Source organism: Eulemur rufifrons, chromosome 19 (assembly GCF_041146395.1).
Source record: "Eulemur rufifrons isolate Redbay chromosome 19, OSU_ERuf_1, whole genome shotgun sequence".
NCBI classification, from domain to species: Eukaryota; Metazoa; Chordata; class Mammalia; order Primates; family Lemuridae; genus Eulemur; species Eulemur rufifrons.
In genome coordinates, this window is record NC_091001.1 from 59,630,219 (window position 1) to 59,650,051 (window position 19,833).

Genomic DNA, 19,833 nt, shown 5'->3' on the forward strand with positions numbered 1-19,833 from the left:
AGGCTGGGGGCTGGGAGCTGATGTCTCCCCACAAGGGACCTGCCTGGAAGGACAAGTCAGTCTCAGGGATCAGCCCTCCCAGACAGCCTGGGGCCGTGGACTCCACCTTATTCATTCCCAGTGCTGACTTTCTAGATGAGGTGTGTGGGGCCTGGGGACTTCGTGGGGGACAGAGGAAAAGGAAAGTCGTTTTGCCCAAAGACCTCCTCCCCTTCCAAGACCATAACCCAAGGACTCTGAGATAGGTGGAGAACCGGAGAAGGAAACAGAAGGGGTGGGATAAAGGCCTTGTGCTGGGAAAATATGACCATGACTTGGGAAAAAAGAAAACTCACTTTCAGAAAGATCGTCTGCAGCTGCCCACAATTCTTGCCACAGTAGTTGGCACCCCGCCGAGAGAAGAGGACTTCGTGGGCAGGCACCCGCTGGTACGCCACACGCTTGTCTCCTTGCAGCATCCAGATGATGATGTCTGGCAGGCTGTTCTGGGGCTGGAGAGAGGTGGCAGTCAGGGTGGGGACAGTGACACACCAGGCCCACACCCCGCAGCCACACGGTGACCTGACCTCTGACTCAGAGGCCACAAAGGCCTCTCCTCCCTCAGATTCCATCCCACACACCACCCACCCTTGGCCTTCCCCTGGACCTCCCAGAGCTGACTGCTGTCTGTCTTGAGCAGCCGTGAACCCCAGAGGACAGAGCATGAGGCTGCCCCCAGCTCACAGAAAAAGCTGCCAAAAGTTACTGAGCTAAGTACATGTTTCTGGGAAGAGACACTCCTACCTGGAGCTCAGAGCTTACGATCCTAGATCCTCTCTGCTGAGTAGATGTTCCCAGGGAGCAAACATTGGAGGCTCGATTTGGCCAGGGAGATGACATTACGCTTAGGATATCACCCCCTCCACAGCCCTGAGGACAGCAGCCTATCCACAGGACACACTCACTCCTCCTCCCTCCAACAGCAGGGACCCTTGGGTCCTGAAGACACTGGGCTCTGAAAACAGCGACTAGCCCAGAACAAAACGGCAAGGTCCCCAAGCCATGCAGGGCCTCTAGCAGTAAGTGACAACTGCTCCCAGCTGCCCGCTCTGGAGAGAAGACTGCCTGGCTGAGGGTGCTTCTGTTCCAAGGATGGCGAGCAAAGTGTGCTCGTCATGGGCTGGGTCTCTACCCAGGGCTACTGCTGAGCTGACCTCCTGGAGCACTGAGGATGTAAGTCCCAGGCTCTGTTTCACTTAATCCCCACAGCGAGCCCGGGAGGCAGGACGGGCATTCCCGCTTGACGGGTGAGGAAATTCAGGCTTAGAGAGTGAGGAGCCATCGCAGGTTCTCCTGACTCCAAGTATGTGTTCCTAACCACTCGTCCAGAGGTTCTCAAAGTCTGGCCCCAGAGCACCAGCAGCAGCTCCTGGGAACTTGTTAGAAATGCACATTCTCAGGCTCCACCCCAGGCCTAAGAGCTAAGAGGTCAGCGGTCAGTCTAGGCCAAGATTACAGAGGGCAGCCTGTGACCAGCCTGAGGGAATGGTCCACTGCCACTGTGAGGGGCTGGCCCACGGCCGAGCACCACAGTGTCTGCCAGGGAACTGGGCTGTGCCTCCAGGCCCCGTGCAGGGAGGCATCCAAGGCCGACTCCAGGGACCCACATCCCATCCTGAGCAGCCTGCGCCACCTCCTGGGCCCCCTCCCTTTCACTAGCTTACCCCCCCCCCCACCCGCAGCCCCTCCAGGCCCTGTCCTCCATACACTCCTGGGAAAACCCTTCCTTACCACCCCCACAGCCTCCCTGGGGTTCCACATGGCTGTGCTCAGAGTGAGCAGTAGCATGCCTGCCAACCACTTAGGAGCGGACCTTTCTCCTCATTCTGGACAAATCCATGGCCCGCCTGCTTGGTGGGGAACTGGGTGGGCACAGCTGGCCTCACAGACCTTGGTGGAGAGTGTACGCAGGTGGGAAAAATAGCTCCTAAAGACAGACTGGAGTCAGTGTTCTCTGATCAGACATGACAAAGCTCAGAGTTAGTGCAAATGCAGCTTCCTCAGGCCTGGGGCTTAGAGACACCCAGGAGAGCAGGGAACACAGAGCCCATGAGAGGCAGGTTGGAGGCCAGGTGCGGACAGGCAGTGGTTGGTGGGAAGAAGGAATTGGGTCCCAGAGGAAGCAGGCCTCAGCACTGGACCTAGAGCCAGGCATCCTGGGTTCTGGTTCCAGCTCTGTCACTGATATACTTTGGCAGGCAGAGGGAATTAATTGAGCACCTACTATGTGCCAAGCTCTGTGCTGGGCCCCATAACTCCCATTATCCTGTTGCATCCTCTCTCCTCCTCCTGTGAATGGGAACATTGAGCTCAAAGAGGTTAAGTCACCTGCCCAAGATCACCCAACAATAGAGCCAGGGTTGGATCACGGTCCAGACAGTCCCCATGTCCCTCCCAGTTCTGATGTTCCAGGCAGCAGGAGGGCAGAAGAAAGGCACCTTGCAGGATTAACTACCTCCTCTGCCAGGGAACGTAGACGCAGGAGCCAGTCCTCGGCCTGCTCCAGGGCAGCAGGGAGCTCGCTGCGGCCAAGCTTCAAGGCCAGGGCAGCCTCGGTGATTTGGCTCAGGTGACGGGTGCGCAGTCGGTACAGGTACTGGTCCAGGTGGGTGGCAGAGGGCATCTCATGGACATTACCCAGGGGCTGGCTATGAGGGACAGACAGAACGTACCTGATGAGCAGGAGCCCAGGGCTCATCCAGCTCCAGGTGCGCACGCACACACACACACACACACACACATACACACGTGTGTACATGCATGTGCATGGGCCCTCACAACAGGTCCCACACCTCAGCCTGTCTGCTGGGTGCCTTCTCCAACCTGATCCACATTCAGTCATCTCGGTGTGGTGTGCCCCATCCTCACCTCCTCCAGGAAGCCCTCCCTAACCACATCAGCCCGCCTGCCTCCTGCTCTGAAGCCACCCAGCCCTTTATTCTAGGGCTGCCTGTTTGGAACTTATCCTCAACCTCCAGTCCGGTGAATTCTTTTGCACGTGTGTCCCCATCTCCCCAACTGACTGCAAGCTCTCAGAGAGGCCAGAGGGTCCCTCCCTTGCCCCCTGGATCCTCCTGAAACAGAGGCCGGAGCACTAAGTTGCCCTCTGCTAAAACAAATCCATTCTGTGTTGCACGCACACATTCTTGAAGAAGAAAAATTTATGGACCCCTGACGAGCCACTGCAGACCCTGTGGGGAGGCCAGCAGCCAGTACTACAGATGTGTCCACCCAGGGCGGCCCCAACAACACCCTTCCCAGAACCCTCTGCTTTGGAAAGCCTTGGGGGAGGAGGTGGGAGGGTACATGCAGTCCCAGAAACACAGCCCTGCGCCCTCAGTGAGAGGGTAGGTTTAAACTAGTCCTGCTTGGAGGCAAAGAGCTCTGAGCCCCCGGCCCATGGAGGCTCCCTAAAAGTCCCTCATCGCGCTCCTCACCATTCCCAGCCCGGGGTCAGTAAGCACTCAAGGTCGTGCGGGATGGGGTGGAGGCGCCCGTGCTTTCCCTCGCCGAGCAGGACCCCCTGATTGTCCCGGAGTATTGGGGCTGCCCTGCCCCCGCCCCCTCCTTGACTCCCAAACAGGACATCAGTCAAACCCGCTCCGCCAGGTCTGCTCCCACCCTCGCACCCCCTTCCCCCCACCTCCCGGCAGCGTCTGACTCCGGGCTCCCGGCTGATTTATTTTTCTGCCAATTTCCCCGAGCTATGCAGAACCAATTACCGCCGGAGCGCAGCGGCACCGCTGCCGCCAGATACACCGCTCTGGCAGGCCCTCGGCGCACTACATTTTTCCTGTTATTTTTTTTAATTGAATTTTTAGGGTGGGGGGAGCAGTACGCAAACTCCATCTCAGGAAACTTAAGCCCCGGGGCCTGTCTCAGGTCACGTACTGCACACCCTGTAGTAATATAATATTTACTGCCCCGAGGGTGCCGCGGATGGGCGAGGGTGCCTCGCCCGGCCGCAAGACTGCGGTGGAGGGGCATGCTGCAGGCTCGCTGGGTGGGGGGGCCTGGGCCGGAGCCCTGGGCCGGGGCCTGCCTGGGAACCAGGCCTGAGTGGGCCTGAGGGCGGGGGCAGGCGGGTCTGGAGGGGGATAGTGAGAACCGCGCCAAGCAGGGTGATTTATGCGCCCAGCCTGGGTCGGGAACCGGGAGCTGCAATGCAGACCACCAAAGGGAGATTTTCATGGAGGCCACAGCCCAGCCAAGACTCCCCAGGAAACGGTTAGGACCTTAAGTGCCACTAACAAGCTGTCTCGGGGCTGTCTCAGCCCTCTCCTGCCCCAGGAAAGTCCAAGGCAGGGGGTACAGAGAGAAGGGGAGCCAGGGAAGAGGAGGCTGGAAGGCGCTGCAACCCAGCCCCACACGAGGCCGAGGCCCTGCCAACCGTGCTGACCCGGACATGGCAGGTAGGCCCAGGGCAGGGCTCAGTGCAGGCTGAGAGCAGAGCAGGCTGCTCACAAAGTCGCTGCCTGCCCCTGCCAGACCAAGTGGGTGTCTGTATCAGGAACGGCCACTGGGAGGGGGCAGAGTCCAGCCTGAAAGATGAACTGGCCTCAGGTCATTCATTTCACTCCTCAAGAGCAACAGCTCCCTCTGGGCCTGGGCTGGGGGCTGGGTCCAGAGACAAGACCCAGCCCTGCTCTTGGGGAGCCCCCAGAGCAGAGAGGCACACAGAGCCCCACATGAGCAGCCTCAGAGTCAGGTGTCCTTCCTGGAAGAAGTGGCCCTGAACTACACCTAGCAGGGCCAGCAGGAGCTAGTAAGACCAAAAAGAACGGGAATGGCATTGTGGCTGATGGAGCAGCAGGTGCACGAGAGTGAAGGCCTAGAGGCAAGGGGGAGCCTGCGGGGGCACTGAGGGCCGGACAAGCAGGTGCAGAGGCTCAGAAGGGCTGGGACTCCATGGGCCAGGTGGTGGGGACAGAGAGGCTGGTCCACCAGGATGAGAGCTGGGAGTTTTTCTGAATGCAATGGGAGCCACTGCAGGGCTGACGTGGAGGCAGGCATGGCAGAGTTTTCGGAAGACCATGCGGATGTTCAGTGAGAGGCTGGAGAGGGAGAAAGGAAGGAAGAAGGACATGGGAGAGGCAGGGCCACCAAGACTTGGGAAGGGAAAAGAGAAGGAGGGCAATGGGAGCTGGCTCAGGTTTCCAGCAGGGGCTCTGGGCATGGTGGATCCCAGAGAAGACACGATGGGGAAAGGTGATGAAACCTGTCTGTGGCACGTGTAGCCCCAGACACAGCATAGATGTGCTGGCAAGACATCCACACAGAGATGTCCCGCAGCGGTTGGGTCCATGGTCTAGAGATCAGAGGAGGGGGCTGGGCTGGAAGAACAGAGGGGACATCATTGGCCAGGGGTGCAGGGGAGGCTCCCAGGCAGACGAGCCAGGAGAAGGGCCTGAGATGGAATGAGGGGCACTGATGCTGGGGATGTGCGTGGGGCTGGCTGGAGGAACGGTGAGCGCTGTGGTCAGCTTGGCAAGCTGGCTCGGGGACCCCGTGCCTGGCTGCTCTGCCTGTGAGCGGCGACGGTGCTCAGCATCAGAGCAGGGGATGGAGGAAGCCCTCTTACTGAGGTGCCAGGGCTGCTCGGTGTCCTCGGGTGGTGCCTGAATGAATTGGTCCTGGTTCCTGGAATTCCTACCCTGGAGAGCCATTTGAGCTTTGCCATGAGGATGGGAACCCAGCTTCCCTCCAAAGCTCCTGACCTGGGACCAGTGCCCCACCTCAGGAGGTCCAGGCCACCCCTAGGAGAGTGACTCAAAGGGGCCAGGCTTTGGAAGAAGTACTTTGAGGCAAATCCTCCAAGAGCAGAGGTCTGAGCAAGGGCCTGAGGGCAGCCCAGGACTTGGGTCCCACTGGTCTCAGATGTCCCAGGCACCTCAGACCTGCCGAGGTCCACACAGCAGGAGAGTCCTGAGCAGAGAGCCCCAGCCTGCCCGTCACACCTGGGTCTGTGCTAACAGGCACCGTGAGCCACCCTGCAGGCAGGGCCTGGGGCACAGGACTGCCCAGATAAGCTCACCCCATGCAGCAGCCCCCCACACTGACTGTGGCCCCGTGTCCCCCCTGCCCCAGTCTGTCCTCCCACCTCCAGCCCACACATGCCCTCCCACTCAGCATGGCCACCCTCCTGCCGATGCCCTCGGAGAGCAACCCCAATGCCCACCTAGCTGCCTGGCCAGAACCAGGGGATCCTTCCGAACCTTCCTTGGGACCCGCATCCAACCCGCCATCAAGTTCTGTCCACTACAGAGCAGAGCAGCAAGAGGGCACTGCCACTTACTAGGTGTGTGAATCTGAACAAGTTAATCAACAGCTCTGTGCTTCAGTTTCCTCATCTATGAAATGGGAGCCATTCTACTTTCTGCCTCATAAGATTTTATGGTTACTTAATACATGTAAAATTTTAGAACAGTGCCTGGCACAAAAGATTGTTGTCATCATAATACCTCCTGCATAGTCCATTGGACCTCTAATTCCCTCGGGTCCCACCCCTTCCGGTGTCACTGCCTTAGTTACACCTTTGTTCAAACTCTCCTGAGAGGCCATATGTCCAGTCTCCCCTCACCTAGGCCCAGCACAGGCCTGTCACCAGTACCAGTCTGTCCCTCACACTGTAGCCAGAGTGAGCAGCCCAACCTCAGAGGCCACCGTGGCCCACGGCCTTGCCCCAGGGCTGAGCTCCCCTCAGCAGAGCCCCTCAGGCCTGTCTCGATTGGGCACCAGCTTCTCCCTGCCACCCTGCCTCCTGGGACACAGGCATTTCAGGCTTCTCTACCTTGGCCTGGGCAGTCCCCTCTCCAAGGGTTCCTACTCCTCCCTCAAAACTCGCCTCGGACATCCCCTCCTCCAGGAAGCTTCCCTGGGTTTGATTTGCCTGCTCTGAACTTCTACAGCCCATGCCTCTAACTCCTCAATGCACTTTACTTCCTTTGCTCCTTTTTGCATCTGCCTAGAGAGCTGCAGTTGTCCCCTTGTCAATATGGTCTGGGTGCCTGGCACTGAGCTGGCCAGGCTTCAAAAAGGACTGAGGAATGGGCAAGGGAGCATTTCTTTGGGGTAACATTTTGATAAAGATGCACTTCCTAAGTGGGGTGCAAAGGACCAGAAGGGCACCAGTTTCTCCGCATGAAGGCATTTCTCAGATGCGTTCAATAGGGCTCACAGCCCGGCTGACGTGGGGTGAGGAGATACAGAGGGAACATAGAATACATTTGCATATATTCACACATTTGCATGTATTAACCCCATAGAGGGTAGAACGGCAACTATTTATTAAGTCCATTTAACAGCTGAGAAAACTGAGGTCCAAAGAAGTAAAGCTGCCCAAAGTCGCAAAACCAGTTAAAAGGACTAGTACCCGAGTCTCCTAACGTTTCTTCTACTTTACAATAATTATAGCTACTGTTTATTAAAAGCTTCCTAAGGGCCCAGCACTTTGTTTATGAGATATTGTAGTTATCCCTCAAGCCAGGTTGAAGTTGAGGAGACCAAGAGTCTAAGCCTGCGGGTGGCTCCCCAGAGTCCCTCAGCAGAGGAGGAGATGGTGAGATGTGCCCCTCTGCTGGGCCCCCGGCCCGTCCTCCATCGCCCCCTGGCCCCCTTTTCCTGAAGCTGACAATGAGCGTGTCAATAGCAGGCTAAACACTAACATGGTCCCCGACGTGGCCTTGGGGGAAGGAGGGGCGCCGGCACCCCCCCCCCAGCTTCTCCTGGAGATTCCATCAGGGAAATAAGAGGGCGGGGGTCAGAGACACAATGCTCCCCATTCAGGTGAGCACGGCCCACAGCTGCCGCTGCTGCCGGGAGATTTATGACCTGCTCTCAATGTCACCTTTTCAACTCCCGCGCTGGCTCCACCACCTTTGGACTCAGCACAGGCTGGACTGCTGGCCAAGCGTGGCTGGGGAGACGTGCCGTCGCTCACCGCCACACACGAACACTCCCCGGGAAACAGCCGCCTTGAGCCAGGAGAGGAGGGCACCGGGGCACCAGGCCCCCTACCTGCAGTCTGCGATGAGCTCATCCATCAGCTGAGCCACCAGGGAGTCCACGTCCTCCGTGGGACACTGCGCCTTCAGGGCCAGGTGGATCTGCTCCAGGCCAGCTTCCTGTGGAACAGGCAGGCGAGGGTCAGGGCGTCACCGGGGGGTGAAGGTGCACACAGGCTCACCCCAGGCCCCGTCACCGCAGCGCAGTGCCTCAGCCAGCAAGGAGAGAGCATCACAGCAAAAAGGCAGACCCACACCCAGCAAGCCAGGGTCTGTCCTGGCTCAAGAACCTTCCAAACACAGCCCAGTTCCCACGCTTGGAATCCCACCCTCACGCGTGGCCATGAGGAGCCCAGGTGCTGTCCGTGGACTGCAACACACCTGGACTGCTCCTACTCCACGCCTGCCGCCTTCAAGCTGGGTCTGGCTTCCCACGGTAAGTGGCCCTGTCTGAGCCTGCTCTGGTTTCCCGCCTGGAACCCTCTCTCCTTTCCAGATTTTACTGCACAACCAGGCTCGGATCAAGCCCGCCCTCCTCCAGGAGCAGGCCAGCCACCTCTAATCACAGGGAGCTCCTTCTCCAAACTTCCATGGCCTGGTCACCCCCTGGGCTGCATCTGGTCTCCTCATTGAGCTCTTTTCCTGACTTCTCCATGGGCCTCAGCCTTGAGCTGGGAGGCCAAGGACTGTCCCTTGGTCCCCACGCACCCCTCCCCACCCATCTGCCTTCCTGAGCATGAGACGCATGCTCTGCCCTGGGACGGCCAATCTAGGGACAGACCCAAGAAAGAAGATGCAGTCCCCGCGGTCCTGCAGTCTGGATCCTTGCTGGGAGACAGTGATTGGTTTAGAAGACAGACTCTGGACCTGTGCAGCGTCGGCTCCACACTCTCCCCGTCTCGGCGTTTGCTGGTGTCCTCTCTTCCTAGGGCTGCCAGTCCCAGGGAGGCGTAGGCCACCATAGCCCCCTACTGGCCCGCACCCCAATCCTCCCCCTCCCCATCCTTCGTTCCTTCTACCTGTGCTCACCACCTCACCTGCAGACATGCCCAGGCCTCTCCAGCCCCCATGGCGTGGCCCGCACCTGCCTCCTCCACCCTCCCACCCACGCTCCTCGTGGGCAGGCGAGTCTCCCCAGTCAGCGCTGCAGAAATGCCCGCAGCCCCGCCAGGGCCGTCAGCTTCCCACCTGGCCACCTGGCCTCCCTGAGCCTCCACAGCTCAGCCCACTCGCGATTCTCCTCCGCTCTGGCCGAGCACCAGGCCCGCAGCTCCCAGTATGAGCAGGGGACTCCCCGGAAAGGTCCCTCCTCACCTCCGACAGAACTCACCGCCTGACCTTGTGTACTCTGCTCTTCTCCCCAACTTCCCAATTCCCCTTCCTCCTCCCCAAATCCAATGGGCCACCAAGGCCTTGTAGCTCAAGTCCTGCAATTATGCCCCCAAAGTCATCTCCTTCCCAGGGCCTCATCCCCGCTCCCCAGACCCCTGCAATGGCAGCCTGGCTGGGCTCCCACCTCCATCTCCCCACACGGGACGCAGCTCCCTTGCTGCCCTACGATGCCCTCCCGATGCTCTGTGGCTCCCTCCCTCCTCTGAGCCACTGCTTGCTCCACCCTGGAGTGTCACCTGCATCTGGGTTTGGAAAGCCATGCATGAGACGCGCGCCTGGGCCTTGCTCTCCTTTACTGAACCCACTCCCTGGAGGCAGCGCAGCTCATCGTTCCCTTGTCGCTTCTAGCTGGAAGTTTCTAGCACAAGCCCTTGACGTGGTAAGAGTCAGAAGGCCTCTGCTGAATGAGTGAGTGAGAGAGAGAGCGAGGCTGTGCCCTCCTGGCGCAGCAGGGTTGCGCTCTGCTCCCTCTCTCTGTGCTGCCTCCTGCGTCAGACCCGTCAGACCGGGCTTCCCCGGCATTGTGCTCCGCCCCTCCCCTCTCTCCCCAGTCTGCAGGATGGGCCCGCAAGCCTGGCATCGTCAGGACACAAAGGACACCAGCCCATGAAGGAAGAACAGGGAACAGTCACATGTCAGTGCGTGCACCGTGGGGGGCTCTGAAGACACGCCCACGTGGCAGGGGTGGGGGGCGCGTGCCCAGGGCGTCTGCAGCTTTGGGGCAGGCTTGCACTCACCAGCCGGTCAGCGATCCTGAGCAGCTGGTTCTGAGTCTCGATTCTATGGCCGATGTCCTCCCAGTAGGATGACAGCACCACCACAGGCTTCACGTTACCCCAGGGCAGGTAGTAATAGTGGCACCCTGGAAGGGAGAGGAGGTCCTGAGCACTGTGCCAGGAGCAGAGGGGTGGGTGGGATGGGTGCTGCGGAGGTCAGGCTCCTGGGCACACCAGGGCTAGGACTGGCACGGCTGGGAGGGGGCCATGGGTGGGATGGAAACAGGCACCTACACACCCCTCCCATCTAAGAAGTCCCTTGGACACAGGCGGTATGACCCAGATTCCCCAGGTATGACCCTGATTCCCCAAACAAGGTGCCCGAGCTCCCTTTGTGTACGGAACGGACAGCTGCCGCTCTCATTAGGGCTCCTTAGCACATGGAAACAGAGGGGTTGTTAGAACGACGCTGGGAAACCCAAGCCCCTACCCCCCCAAATCTCTAAACCAAGCTCAGCAGACTCCGTGTACTGACCGAGATGGATCAGGGTCTGTGCCGGCCACTGCCAGTTTCAGGAGCCCAATCTGTGGGCTCCGATCTCGCCTTGGGGGAGAAGGGGTACCCCAAGCAGGTTTGCCAGGGCCGAGTCCCTTGAGCTGGCCTCTGATAGCCTTCCATGGGAGGCAGGTTTTAGGGTTCGGCCCCTGCTCTGCGGTCTGGGTCCCCTCCAGGAACTCGGCCTCTGCTCTCACCATCAAAGACCGCCCGGCTGTACTGGGTAGTGGAGGCCAGCGGCAGGCAGGTCGTGTCGAACTTGTTCCCATAGTTCCCGATGCTGACTTCAAACTGGATGGCGTCGTCCACATCCTGCAGCATGGAGGCCGAGTAGAAGGCGGCGAAGAGGGAGTACTTGCGCCTCCGCAGGAATTTCTGAGAGCAGAGAGGGGCCAGAGGTCACGGGAGGAGCCAAGAAAGACACCGGGGTGGGGAGGCACGTGTCTGGCAGGCCCTGGCCATAACTGGCACCCAATAACTCCTGGCTGGACTGATGCGTGGCAAATAGTCTGACCAAGAAACAGCATCCAGATTTGGTTACTAACTGAACACACTCACTCCAGGTCTTTGAGTGTTTGGCCATGTTTCCCCAATAAGATCTCCTCTTCCTCCAAACCAGCAGCCATGGCACCACCCCATCAGCGCAGCAGGGTCTCCCTGGTGCCTCTTGGGGCAACCCAGGCCTTGTGTGCCTCTCAGAAGGGCTAAAAGCCCAGAACCACCGCGCCCCTGCCCAGAGCTCCCAGCCCGCACCACCAGCCAGCTCTGCCGCACACACAGGCTGCCGCTGCCACGTGCCTGGGACGAACAGACCTCACGGCCCCCCTGGGCATCGGGCACAGGGCGGAGGACGGGGTAGGCACTTAATCCCACGTCCCGGTTAGAACCACAGTGATTTTACAATTCCTTTCATGGAAGGTACAGAGAGGAAGGGTCAGATCATGGGGTTTTAGGGAGAAAGTAAATAGTAATAACAGCTACCACATTACATGCTTTCTGCATATGTGGGTTAATTCACTTAGTTCTCACAACAATCCTATGGGGTAAGTGTAACTATTACCCCCATTTTTCAGATGGGGAAACTGATACAGCTGCTGAGTGGTAGAGCCGAGATTCCAGCCAGAGCCGTCTGACCACGGTGTCTAAAAGCTTAAACGTCCATGTGGGCTCCACATAACTCCCTTCTGCACACAGGGCCCAGCGCCACCATTTGTTGCTCTGTTATATCTAAGCCTCAGTCTCCTCACCTGTATAGTGGAGACAGTGACAACAGCCACCACCTTGGGTGCTGGGAGGATTCAGTGACATCAGGAGCATGGTAACTGCTTAATTGACTTCATAGCTAGCTATTCTTACATTAATATTATAAAATAGCATCTCATTTTGCATCACGCTCTAGACTTTTCAAATATTTCCATTTCTCTTACTTGAACCCCTGAGCACTCCTCCAGGGAGGCAGGGGAGCTGTTGGATTATTCCCACTTCACAGCTGAGATGCCGAGGCCCAGAGAGGTACAGGCGCCGTGACTGCAGGGCAGAGCTGAGTCCTCCTTCCATCGTGACACCTCGAGGCCAGTCCCTGCTTGGCCACCCCTCCCAGCCCCCAGACAAGGACCAGAGCCACCCAGAACCGCACCCCTCACCTCCACCCGGAGGATGTCATCAGCAGGGAGGTCCTCCACCTTCTGCTCGGTGTGCTCCACCAGCTTGGTCTCCAGGGAGAGCAGGAGCCGGCCTCGGTAGGCCACGCCTTCCCCCTGCGAGGGAGGTCAGGTCAGGGGCAGGGGGCACAGAGGGGAGGAGGGGGAGAAAGGGGGCACAATCTGGCCCCCGAGGTAGCTCATCTTCCAGGAACGCAGCAGGTGCCTAAGCCAACCGTATCCCTCTACAGGTAAGGAAAATGCTCAGAGAGTTCAGGGGACATGCCAACCCCTCCCCCCAGGCCATCTGTGGCAGACCCCCAGCCAGCCCGAGGGGAGGTGAGACCTGAGAGAGATGGGGCCTGGGTGCCTCAGGGGCCAGGAGAATGAAAGGACCAGTGGTTGTGAGGCAGAGTCAAGGGACAAGAGGGTTCTCTGAGGGGGTGGCTGCCTGGCCCTGGGCCTGCTCAGGCCGTATCAGGCCCTTAGAGTCCAGGCCGGGCCCAGACACTGCTCAGGCCAGGCTGGAGGACCCCCCATGCAAGCCTGGGAACCTGAGCAGTCAGGGGTCTGGCACCCGCCCTGGCCAGGGCTCCGGCTGGCTCACCTTGCCCGTGTTGAGCTCTGCGTAGGGGTCCGGGAAGCCAGTGAACTCCCTGGGGCTGCCGTAGAGGTTGACGTAGCAGGGCCCAAAAGTGGGAAGGAAGCCCAGATGGTCGTCCACTGGGAGACACAAGTGGGGATCAGAGGGGCTGGCCCAGTGTGTTTGCCAGTGCTCAACCCAACCACCTTCAGGCCTGAGCCCATCCCTGGCCTTGGTTCCCCCCCACATATGCCAGACACAGCCCCTGTAAACATGTAAAGAACGATGAGACTAAGGATAGCTCTCACTATCTCCCACAAGTCCCTTTAGTCCTCACTACTACACTGAGATGTATTTTTATTATTTTAATTACTCCCATTTTACAGATGAGGAAACTGCAGCTGAGAGACACAAAGGACACGACTATAAAGTGGCAGCCCAACATGGTATGTCCTCAAAGCCCCTGCTCTCAGCCAGCAAGCTGAGCTGAGGCTCAGGACCCTCCACTGCCCCCAGCCCTGCATCCCTCTCTGTCCAGCGTGTCCCCTGCTCCTCAGGCCCTCCAGCCAGCTTGGAGCACCAAGGAGGTCCCCAAGCATGGTTATCAGAGAAGCCATCTCTGGGGGAGCCAGGGAGGGCCCCAAAGAGATGTCCCTCCCCCACAGTGCAGCCCCCAGGCCGTGCCCTATGTCCTCATGGCCTTGCCTCCTCCCAGAATCTCCTCCCTTCCACACACATTGTGCAAAGAACAGTTTTTCAGTGGAGCAGGTTGGAGGAGAGTTAGAGAGAAAATGACACTAAGGAAGAGAGAAAATCTTTTCTCCACATCACTTCCATCCTTTTGGGGGCTCTCTTTTGTTAGTATCATTTTCCAGCTCACTGCTGAGTTTCCCAGGATGGGAATTTACCGGCCATGCCCTAAGAACCCTGAAAAACTGGGGTATCCTTTTCCAAGGAAGGGGGAAGGGGACATCTCCAGAATGCCAAAGGTGGGACGTAGGGCTGGGAAGAGGAACCATCTGGGATGACCCGTCCACACAAGGATGAGCCAAGGTAGGCACAAAATACATGGCCTTGGTAAGGAAGGCCATGACCTAAGGCCATGCATTGAGTCCCCACCCCTGCTGAGATCCCGGGGATGAGGCAGTGGCAGAGACGGGGTTGGGGGGAACCAGAAGGCAGGAGCCCCCCATCAGCCAAGGGCCACCCTGCATCCTTCAAGACTTTCCCTCTTCCAGACCCTAGCACAGACAGTGCTCTGGCTTTGGGGACAGAGATGGGAGGCCCAGGTGGATGGAACTAACATGAGCATTACTAATTATTTGTATTAAATCATCTCCATTATGATTTACCTTGGGAATTTCATCTTCAAGCATTTTTAACTCCTCCCGGCCTCCTCCTGGCCCCCGAAGCACCCCCTGCCCCACTGTCAACCCCACGCCTGCCCCAACCCCTCCCTGCCAGGCAGAGTGGTCTCCTCTGAGCATGAGCCCAAGCCTAGCAGGCTTAGGAAGGGTTTGGAGAGGTGGGAGGAAAGTGCCCTTCAAGTGTTCCAAACGATTTCATATCCAACTGAGGTTGAGAGGTAACAGCCAAAGGCAAGCTCAGGGACCATGGGTGACACTCCATCCCACCTCAGGCAAATCAAAAACTTCCTGGCCTCCAGCGCCCTCTCCCCTCCAGCAGAAACCCCAAGGCCCCGCTCCCCTGGTACTCCCCAAGGTGACAGCAACGTACGGTCTGTGGCTGGCGGAGGCTTGACCACACCTGCAGGCTCCTCTGAAGCGTAAAGAAATGGAAAAGGCGTTAGGAGAGGCATAGCTGGGTTACGTGCACGGCTGTGGAGGGAGAGTTGGCAGACAGATGGAAAGACAGCTCCCGGGTGGGAAACAGCTGTGCCCGAGGACCCACCCGCCAGCCCAGCTGAAAATTTATCACAAACTAAGTCATCCTCAGCCCCTCCCCAGCTGGACACAGCTCCCAGCACCACAGGAGCCCCCAGGGCCACCCCACCTGATCTGCCTATGTGTCTGGGTGCTCTGTTTGCCAATTGAAAACTGGGCCCAAAACTTGAGTCAACACATTCAAGAAATAACCCAGAAAAGAAAATGTGCTTTTCCATATTGTAGCCAGATAAGTGAGGGAAACAAAGTACAGACACAAAGGAAGTGTGGGGGAAACACGAAAGGGCCAGAGCTGGGCAGCAGACACACCCGGCGCTCCAACCCCAGCAGGCAGGTTGGCACACGGGACGGAGTGCCTGAGCTGGGGCATTTCAAGGCACAACATCTCCACCTAATGGTCATGTCCAGTATTGCCGCTGAGGGCACCATGTTGCATTTTCACAACAGCAGGCACTGGCATATGGCTTCTGGCACATGCCGCTTACAGCAAAGCACAGTGCCAAGCGCTGCCCGCTCGCTGAAGGCTCTGCACACTTGGCTGAGCCCCTAAGTGTTGGAAAGGGGTGTCTAGAGATAAGAGAAGCAAGGAAGGAGATACTCTGGCACAATTCTAGGCTCTTGGAATTGGCCCCTCACTTCTAGGCAGGTACAAGATGCCCCCAAGTGAGTGGACACCCCTCAGTCTCCTTCCACTGTCCTCTCTGATTTCTGCCTCTTCTCAAAATCTCACCTTCCCTTACGCCTTCACAGACCAGCAAAGTGTAGCCAAGTCTGAGGTTTTGACCAAGCCTGGGGACGTGGTTCATGAACTTGCTGATTATTTTCATTCATTGTTCACCTATAGCTGTTGCCCTCCTCCAAAGAAAAAATGCCTGTTACTATCCTGCCTTAGTTCCATGACTAGCTGGAAGCCAAGAGTTGAGGGAACTGTTATGAAGGAAGAACGAGCAGAGAGGAGAGTGAAGAAGAGAGAAGAAGGACGTGTGGCAGCTGGAGATGAGGACAGGGCTGAAGAAGCGCAGGCAGAGGCAGCAAGGAGAGCCAGGCCCAGCCCCTCACTCTCCACAGCCAGGCCTCAGCCACGAATGCCGGCTGGCGAAGTCAGGGCTGCAGAAGTCACAGTTCACGGCATCCTCATATCCACAGCAATGGGTCTTCATCGGCGGGAGAGCCAGGCCCCCGGCCGTGGGGAGCTTTCTGCACAGCGACGGGACAACACAGGCACAGCTGCTGCCCCGAGGAGAGCAGTGGCCAGGGACCACCGGAAGGAAACAGATTCCATTTTAAACTCCTTCCAAATGATTACTAACAGGCCCAGCCTGTTATCTCAGGCTAATGAGGCCAAGGTCATAGTGCCGACCCCCACGTGCTTCTTGCGGAGGCAAACTCAGCTTCCCACTCAGATTTCGAATCCTGGTTGTAGCTCAGTGCCCAGCCCAGACACAGATATCCCCCTGATCTCACCAGCCATCTGACCAACACAGGCCTCCGGTGGCCAGGAGAACCAAGTGGGTGGCTGTGGAGTAGCCTGTTTCCCGGCCACACCTCTTCACTAATTCACCCATTGGTTCATTCATTTGTTCATGCAGCAAACCTAACCAGGCACTGTACTAGGCACTTGGAGTGTGAAATAAGACATGGCCTTGCCGACATTTTCGGCCAATGATTCCTAACGTGGGGTCATAGGTTGGTGGGTGCTGAGGTCCATCCAGGTTCTCTCCCCTGTGTCTGCAGACAGCTCATAAAGTCAAGGGCAGAGTGACCAGTAAAGCAACCCAAGACAAAGCCTCTATTTATTCTTCATCACCCTTCTGCCAAAACACAACTGTTTTGGTGTGTTTTCCCTAAGCCCAGGGAACCCAGGCTGTGGAAGCCCCCAAACACAGATGAATACTCCAGTTTTGTGGCCTGAGCAACAAAGCCCAACTCCCTCACCTGGGGGAAAGTGAAGGCAATTAGACCTCCCAGTCCAGTGAGCCACAAGTCACAGCCCTGCAGACAGGCCCCAGCACATACGTGTCTCCTGGGGAAGCTAAGGCCACCACCTGCGGCCAGCCCTGCCAGCTCCCCCTGCCTCTCGGCACACCCCCAAGCCCATGGCGGCTGGCTGCCTGACACCAGCCCGCGCCAGGCAGGAGGAGAAACCAAGCTCTGCTGGGAAATTAGCATCATCTACATTCCAAAGACAAAAAGAAACTAACTTCAGATTTCTGAGCCGTGGAAAAAACAGTGAGATACAAGTGCTATTTATGTCGCGCAAATTTCCTATGTATAAAGTTATCAAAGAATCTGTGCGGGTTTCACAGGTCTTGTGTGCCTGTTACCTTTTGAAAGACCTGAAGCTTCTAAGGCAAGTGCTGTCTTTTAAAAAACAAAATTTTTACTTAATACTTTGGAGCACAGGGTCCAAGGAACACTTTAGTGTGCCCAGGCAAACTTGTGGGCAGAAGTGTTTAAGAGGTTCGCGTTAGGTCTTGTCCTCGCTAGAAACAAAAACAAAAACACAAAAACAAAAACCCTTAGTTGGACCAAACAATCTGGTGAACGCTGCGGCGGGATAATGTAAAGAAAGAACTCATTTTTACAGTTTGGTTTGAGCTCTGAGAGCCGAGAGGAAGCAAAGTGTTGTGCATCACTCAGATGTGCTAGAGCCCCGCAACGTGGAGAGAGAACATAAAAGAGCTGAGAGGAGAGTTGGAGTGCCATGCTTTGAGGGGGACAAGTTCAAGGCTTGGCAGGAGCAAGGCAAGTGCTAACCTCAGGGCCGGAGAGAGGCTCCGGCCACAGAGAGGGACCCACCTCTGAGGGAAGGGACATCAGGGAATCTGAGCAGTCATAAAAAGTGGCTCCAGTCGGGTCAATACATCTAACTCTTTTATTGTCACACAGATCAAGCTATATAACTGCATATTCAAAATCGGTTAGCTGGTTACAAGAAGATTCTCATTTCCAGAACCATCTTCGAGAGAAGGTGGTCCCGCCTTCCAAAGCCTCCCTGAAGCACACTGGGTTGCCCATGACCCGAGCGCCATCTAGTGGCCACAGAAACATTTTCCTCACCTTCCCAGTGAGGTTATTTCTGACAGAGATGAAGGCTAACATCACCCAGAAATGAAAGCTGTGGGAGGAGAAAGGGAAGATCCAGACTCTCCTGATGGCAGGCACAGCTGTAGCCTCGTGACACAGGGACTGTCAGAAAACAGTCGAAATGTCACATTGTACCTCTCTACCAGTGTCTGTCCCTGGATTCAGAGACAGGGACAGCATCAGTCAGAAACTGGAGAAGAGAGTCCTTCCACAGGGAGAGCGCCGAGCCGCGAGGCGCCACCCCACCCCGAACCGTTCTACCTGTGCGTGCAAGGCGGACCTTCTCGGACACTGTCTGAACAGCTGTTGGCGAAGGCCACTGCGTCCTGGGACAGCTCGTTCCCACAGTTGGGAGGCGAGAGGGCCGGGCCAGAGCAGCCGGATCGCAGTGCCTTCAGGAAGGCGGTTTTTGTGTATTCCGCCAGCAAAGTATCAATAGGAAATCAGAATGGCAGAGAGCAGCCAGATGGTGAGGGTGCCTGGAAGTTCATCTCTACTTTTGTACGTGTGTGAAACTGTCTATAATGAAAACTTTTTCTTAAGATGTTTCAGAGAACCTAGAAAAAGGGATTAGAGAAGATAGTGACTTCAAGAGCCCTGGGCAGAGTCTGAGGACAGATGGAGACCCGTGCATGCTGCCTGCGGAAAGGCACAGACACAGGACACATCTTGGAGGGTGAATACGGAGGGGAGGGGACAGGACCAAGTGCCAACCAGGATAGGGCAACCACGTCGGGAACATTCAGAAAGAGTGTTCATCTGAATTTTTCAGGAAATTATTTGGAAACCTCAATAGAGTGCAAGAAGACATAGCCCCTGCAGAACATAAGCAAAACTTCTGGGAGAAAACAGACAAGGAGCAAAGAAGAAAAGGGAAATAGAAGAAAAGCAATAGAGGTAAAAGAAGGCTTGACAAGAAACTAAAAATGCCATATGGGAAGCAATGAAAAGCAGAACTGGTACAGAAAAAAATCAGATTAGTGACGCAGAAAGCCAACAATAATGATAATAAACATCAAACATTCCTTTAGAGTTTATTGTGTACCAGACACTATAAAAACTTCACATTTATAACCTCATTGGACCCTTACAACAATCTTACGAGGTTGGGACTTGTAAGAGCCCCATTTTATGGAAATAAGACTGGAGAGAGCCGCTGGGTTACAAAGAGGCAGAGCCAACAGAATCGGAACACACGCTGGCTCCTTCCAGAGCCGCAGCTCTCACCACTACCGCACCCTGCCTTCAGTTGTCCATGGCCTAATGTCAGAATTTAAAAAAAAAAAAAAAATTCCTCAACTTAGATTTAAAAATTTACCATGTCGGGCCGGGCACAGTGGCTCACGCCTATAATCCTGGCACTCTGGGAGGCCAAGGCAGGAGGATCGCTCGAGGTCAGGAGTTTGAGACCAGCCTGGGCAAGAGCGAGACCCTGTCTCTACCAAAAAATAGAAAGAAATTAGCTGGACAACTAAAAATATATAGAGAAAAAAATTAGCCAGGCATGGTGGCGCATGCCTGTAGACCCAGCTACTCGGGAGGCTGAGGCAGAAGGATTGCTTGAGCCCAGGAGTTTGAGGTTGCTGTGAGCTAGGCTGACACCACAGGCACTCTAGCCAGGGCAAAAGAGCGAGACTCTATCTCCAAAAACAATAAAAATTTACCATGTCTCAGACAAAATTCAATAACCAGTCCTGCGCCTAGAGATATCAAAGTAATTTCCTAAACTGCAAGAAAAGCAATAAATTCCTAAAAACAGCATCTAGTCAGGAAAAAAATGAACTACAAAGGCATCAAATGAGACTGCTCTCAAAAAATGCACCAAAATAAATTCAAAATAGGTTAAATATTTAAATGTGAAAAATAAAAATTTTAAAATAAAGTTAAATATAATCTTAGGGTTTGCAGAAGCA

The 19,833-nt window shown here is 56.4% G+C and overlaps 1 protein-coding gene across 14 annotated transcripts in view; it reads right to left on the minus strand.

The window, feature by feature from the left end:
- The window catches only part of DYSF (dysferlin), a 206,107-nt gene that overhangs the window by 109,843 nt on the left and 76,431 nt on the right, over positions 1-19,833 (minus strand). For 8 of the 14 annotated variants that reach the window (XM_069494675.1, XM_069494670.1, XM_069494668.1 and 5 more), the window contains 7 exons: positions 12,954-13,069; positions 12,350-12,463; positions 10,904-11,081; positions 10,172-10,296; positions 8,056-8,162; positions 2,495-2,687; positions 336-491 (listed from right to left, as the gene is read on the minus strand). In XM_069494675.1, the coding sequence (XP_069350776.1) occupies positions 336-491; positions 2,495-2,687; positions 8,056-8,162; positions 10,172-10,296; positions 10,904-11,081; positions 12,350-12,463; positions 12,954-13,069 (989 nt within the window). Of the gene's footprint in view, positions 1-335; positions 492-2,494; positions 2,688-8,055; positions 8,163-10,171; positions 10,297-10,903; positions 11,082-12,349; positions 12,464-12,953; positions 13,070-14,666; positions 14,709-19,833 lie in introns of all 14 variants that reach the window. The other 6 variants (XM_069494673.1, XM_069494666.1, XM_069494664.1 and 3 more) reach the window with 1 other exon arrangement.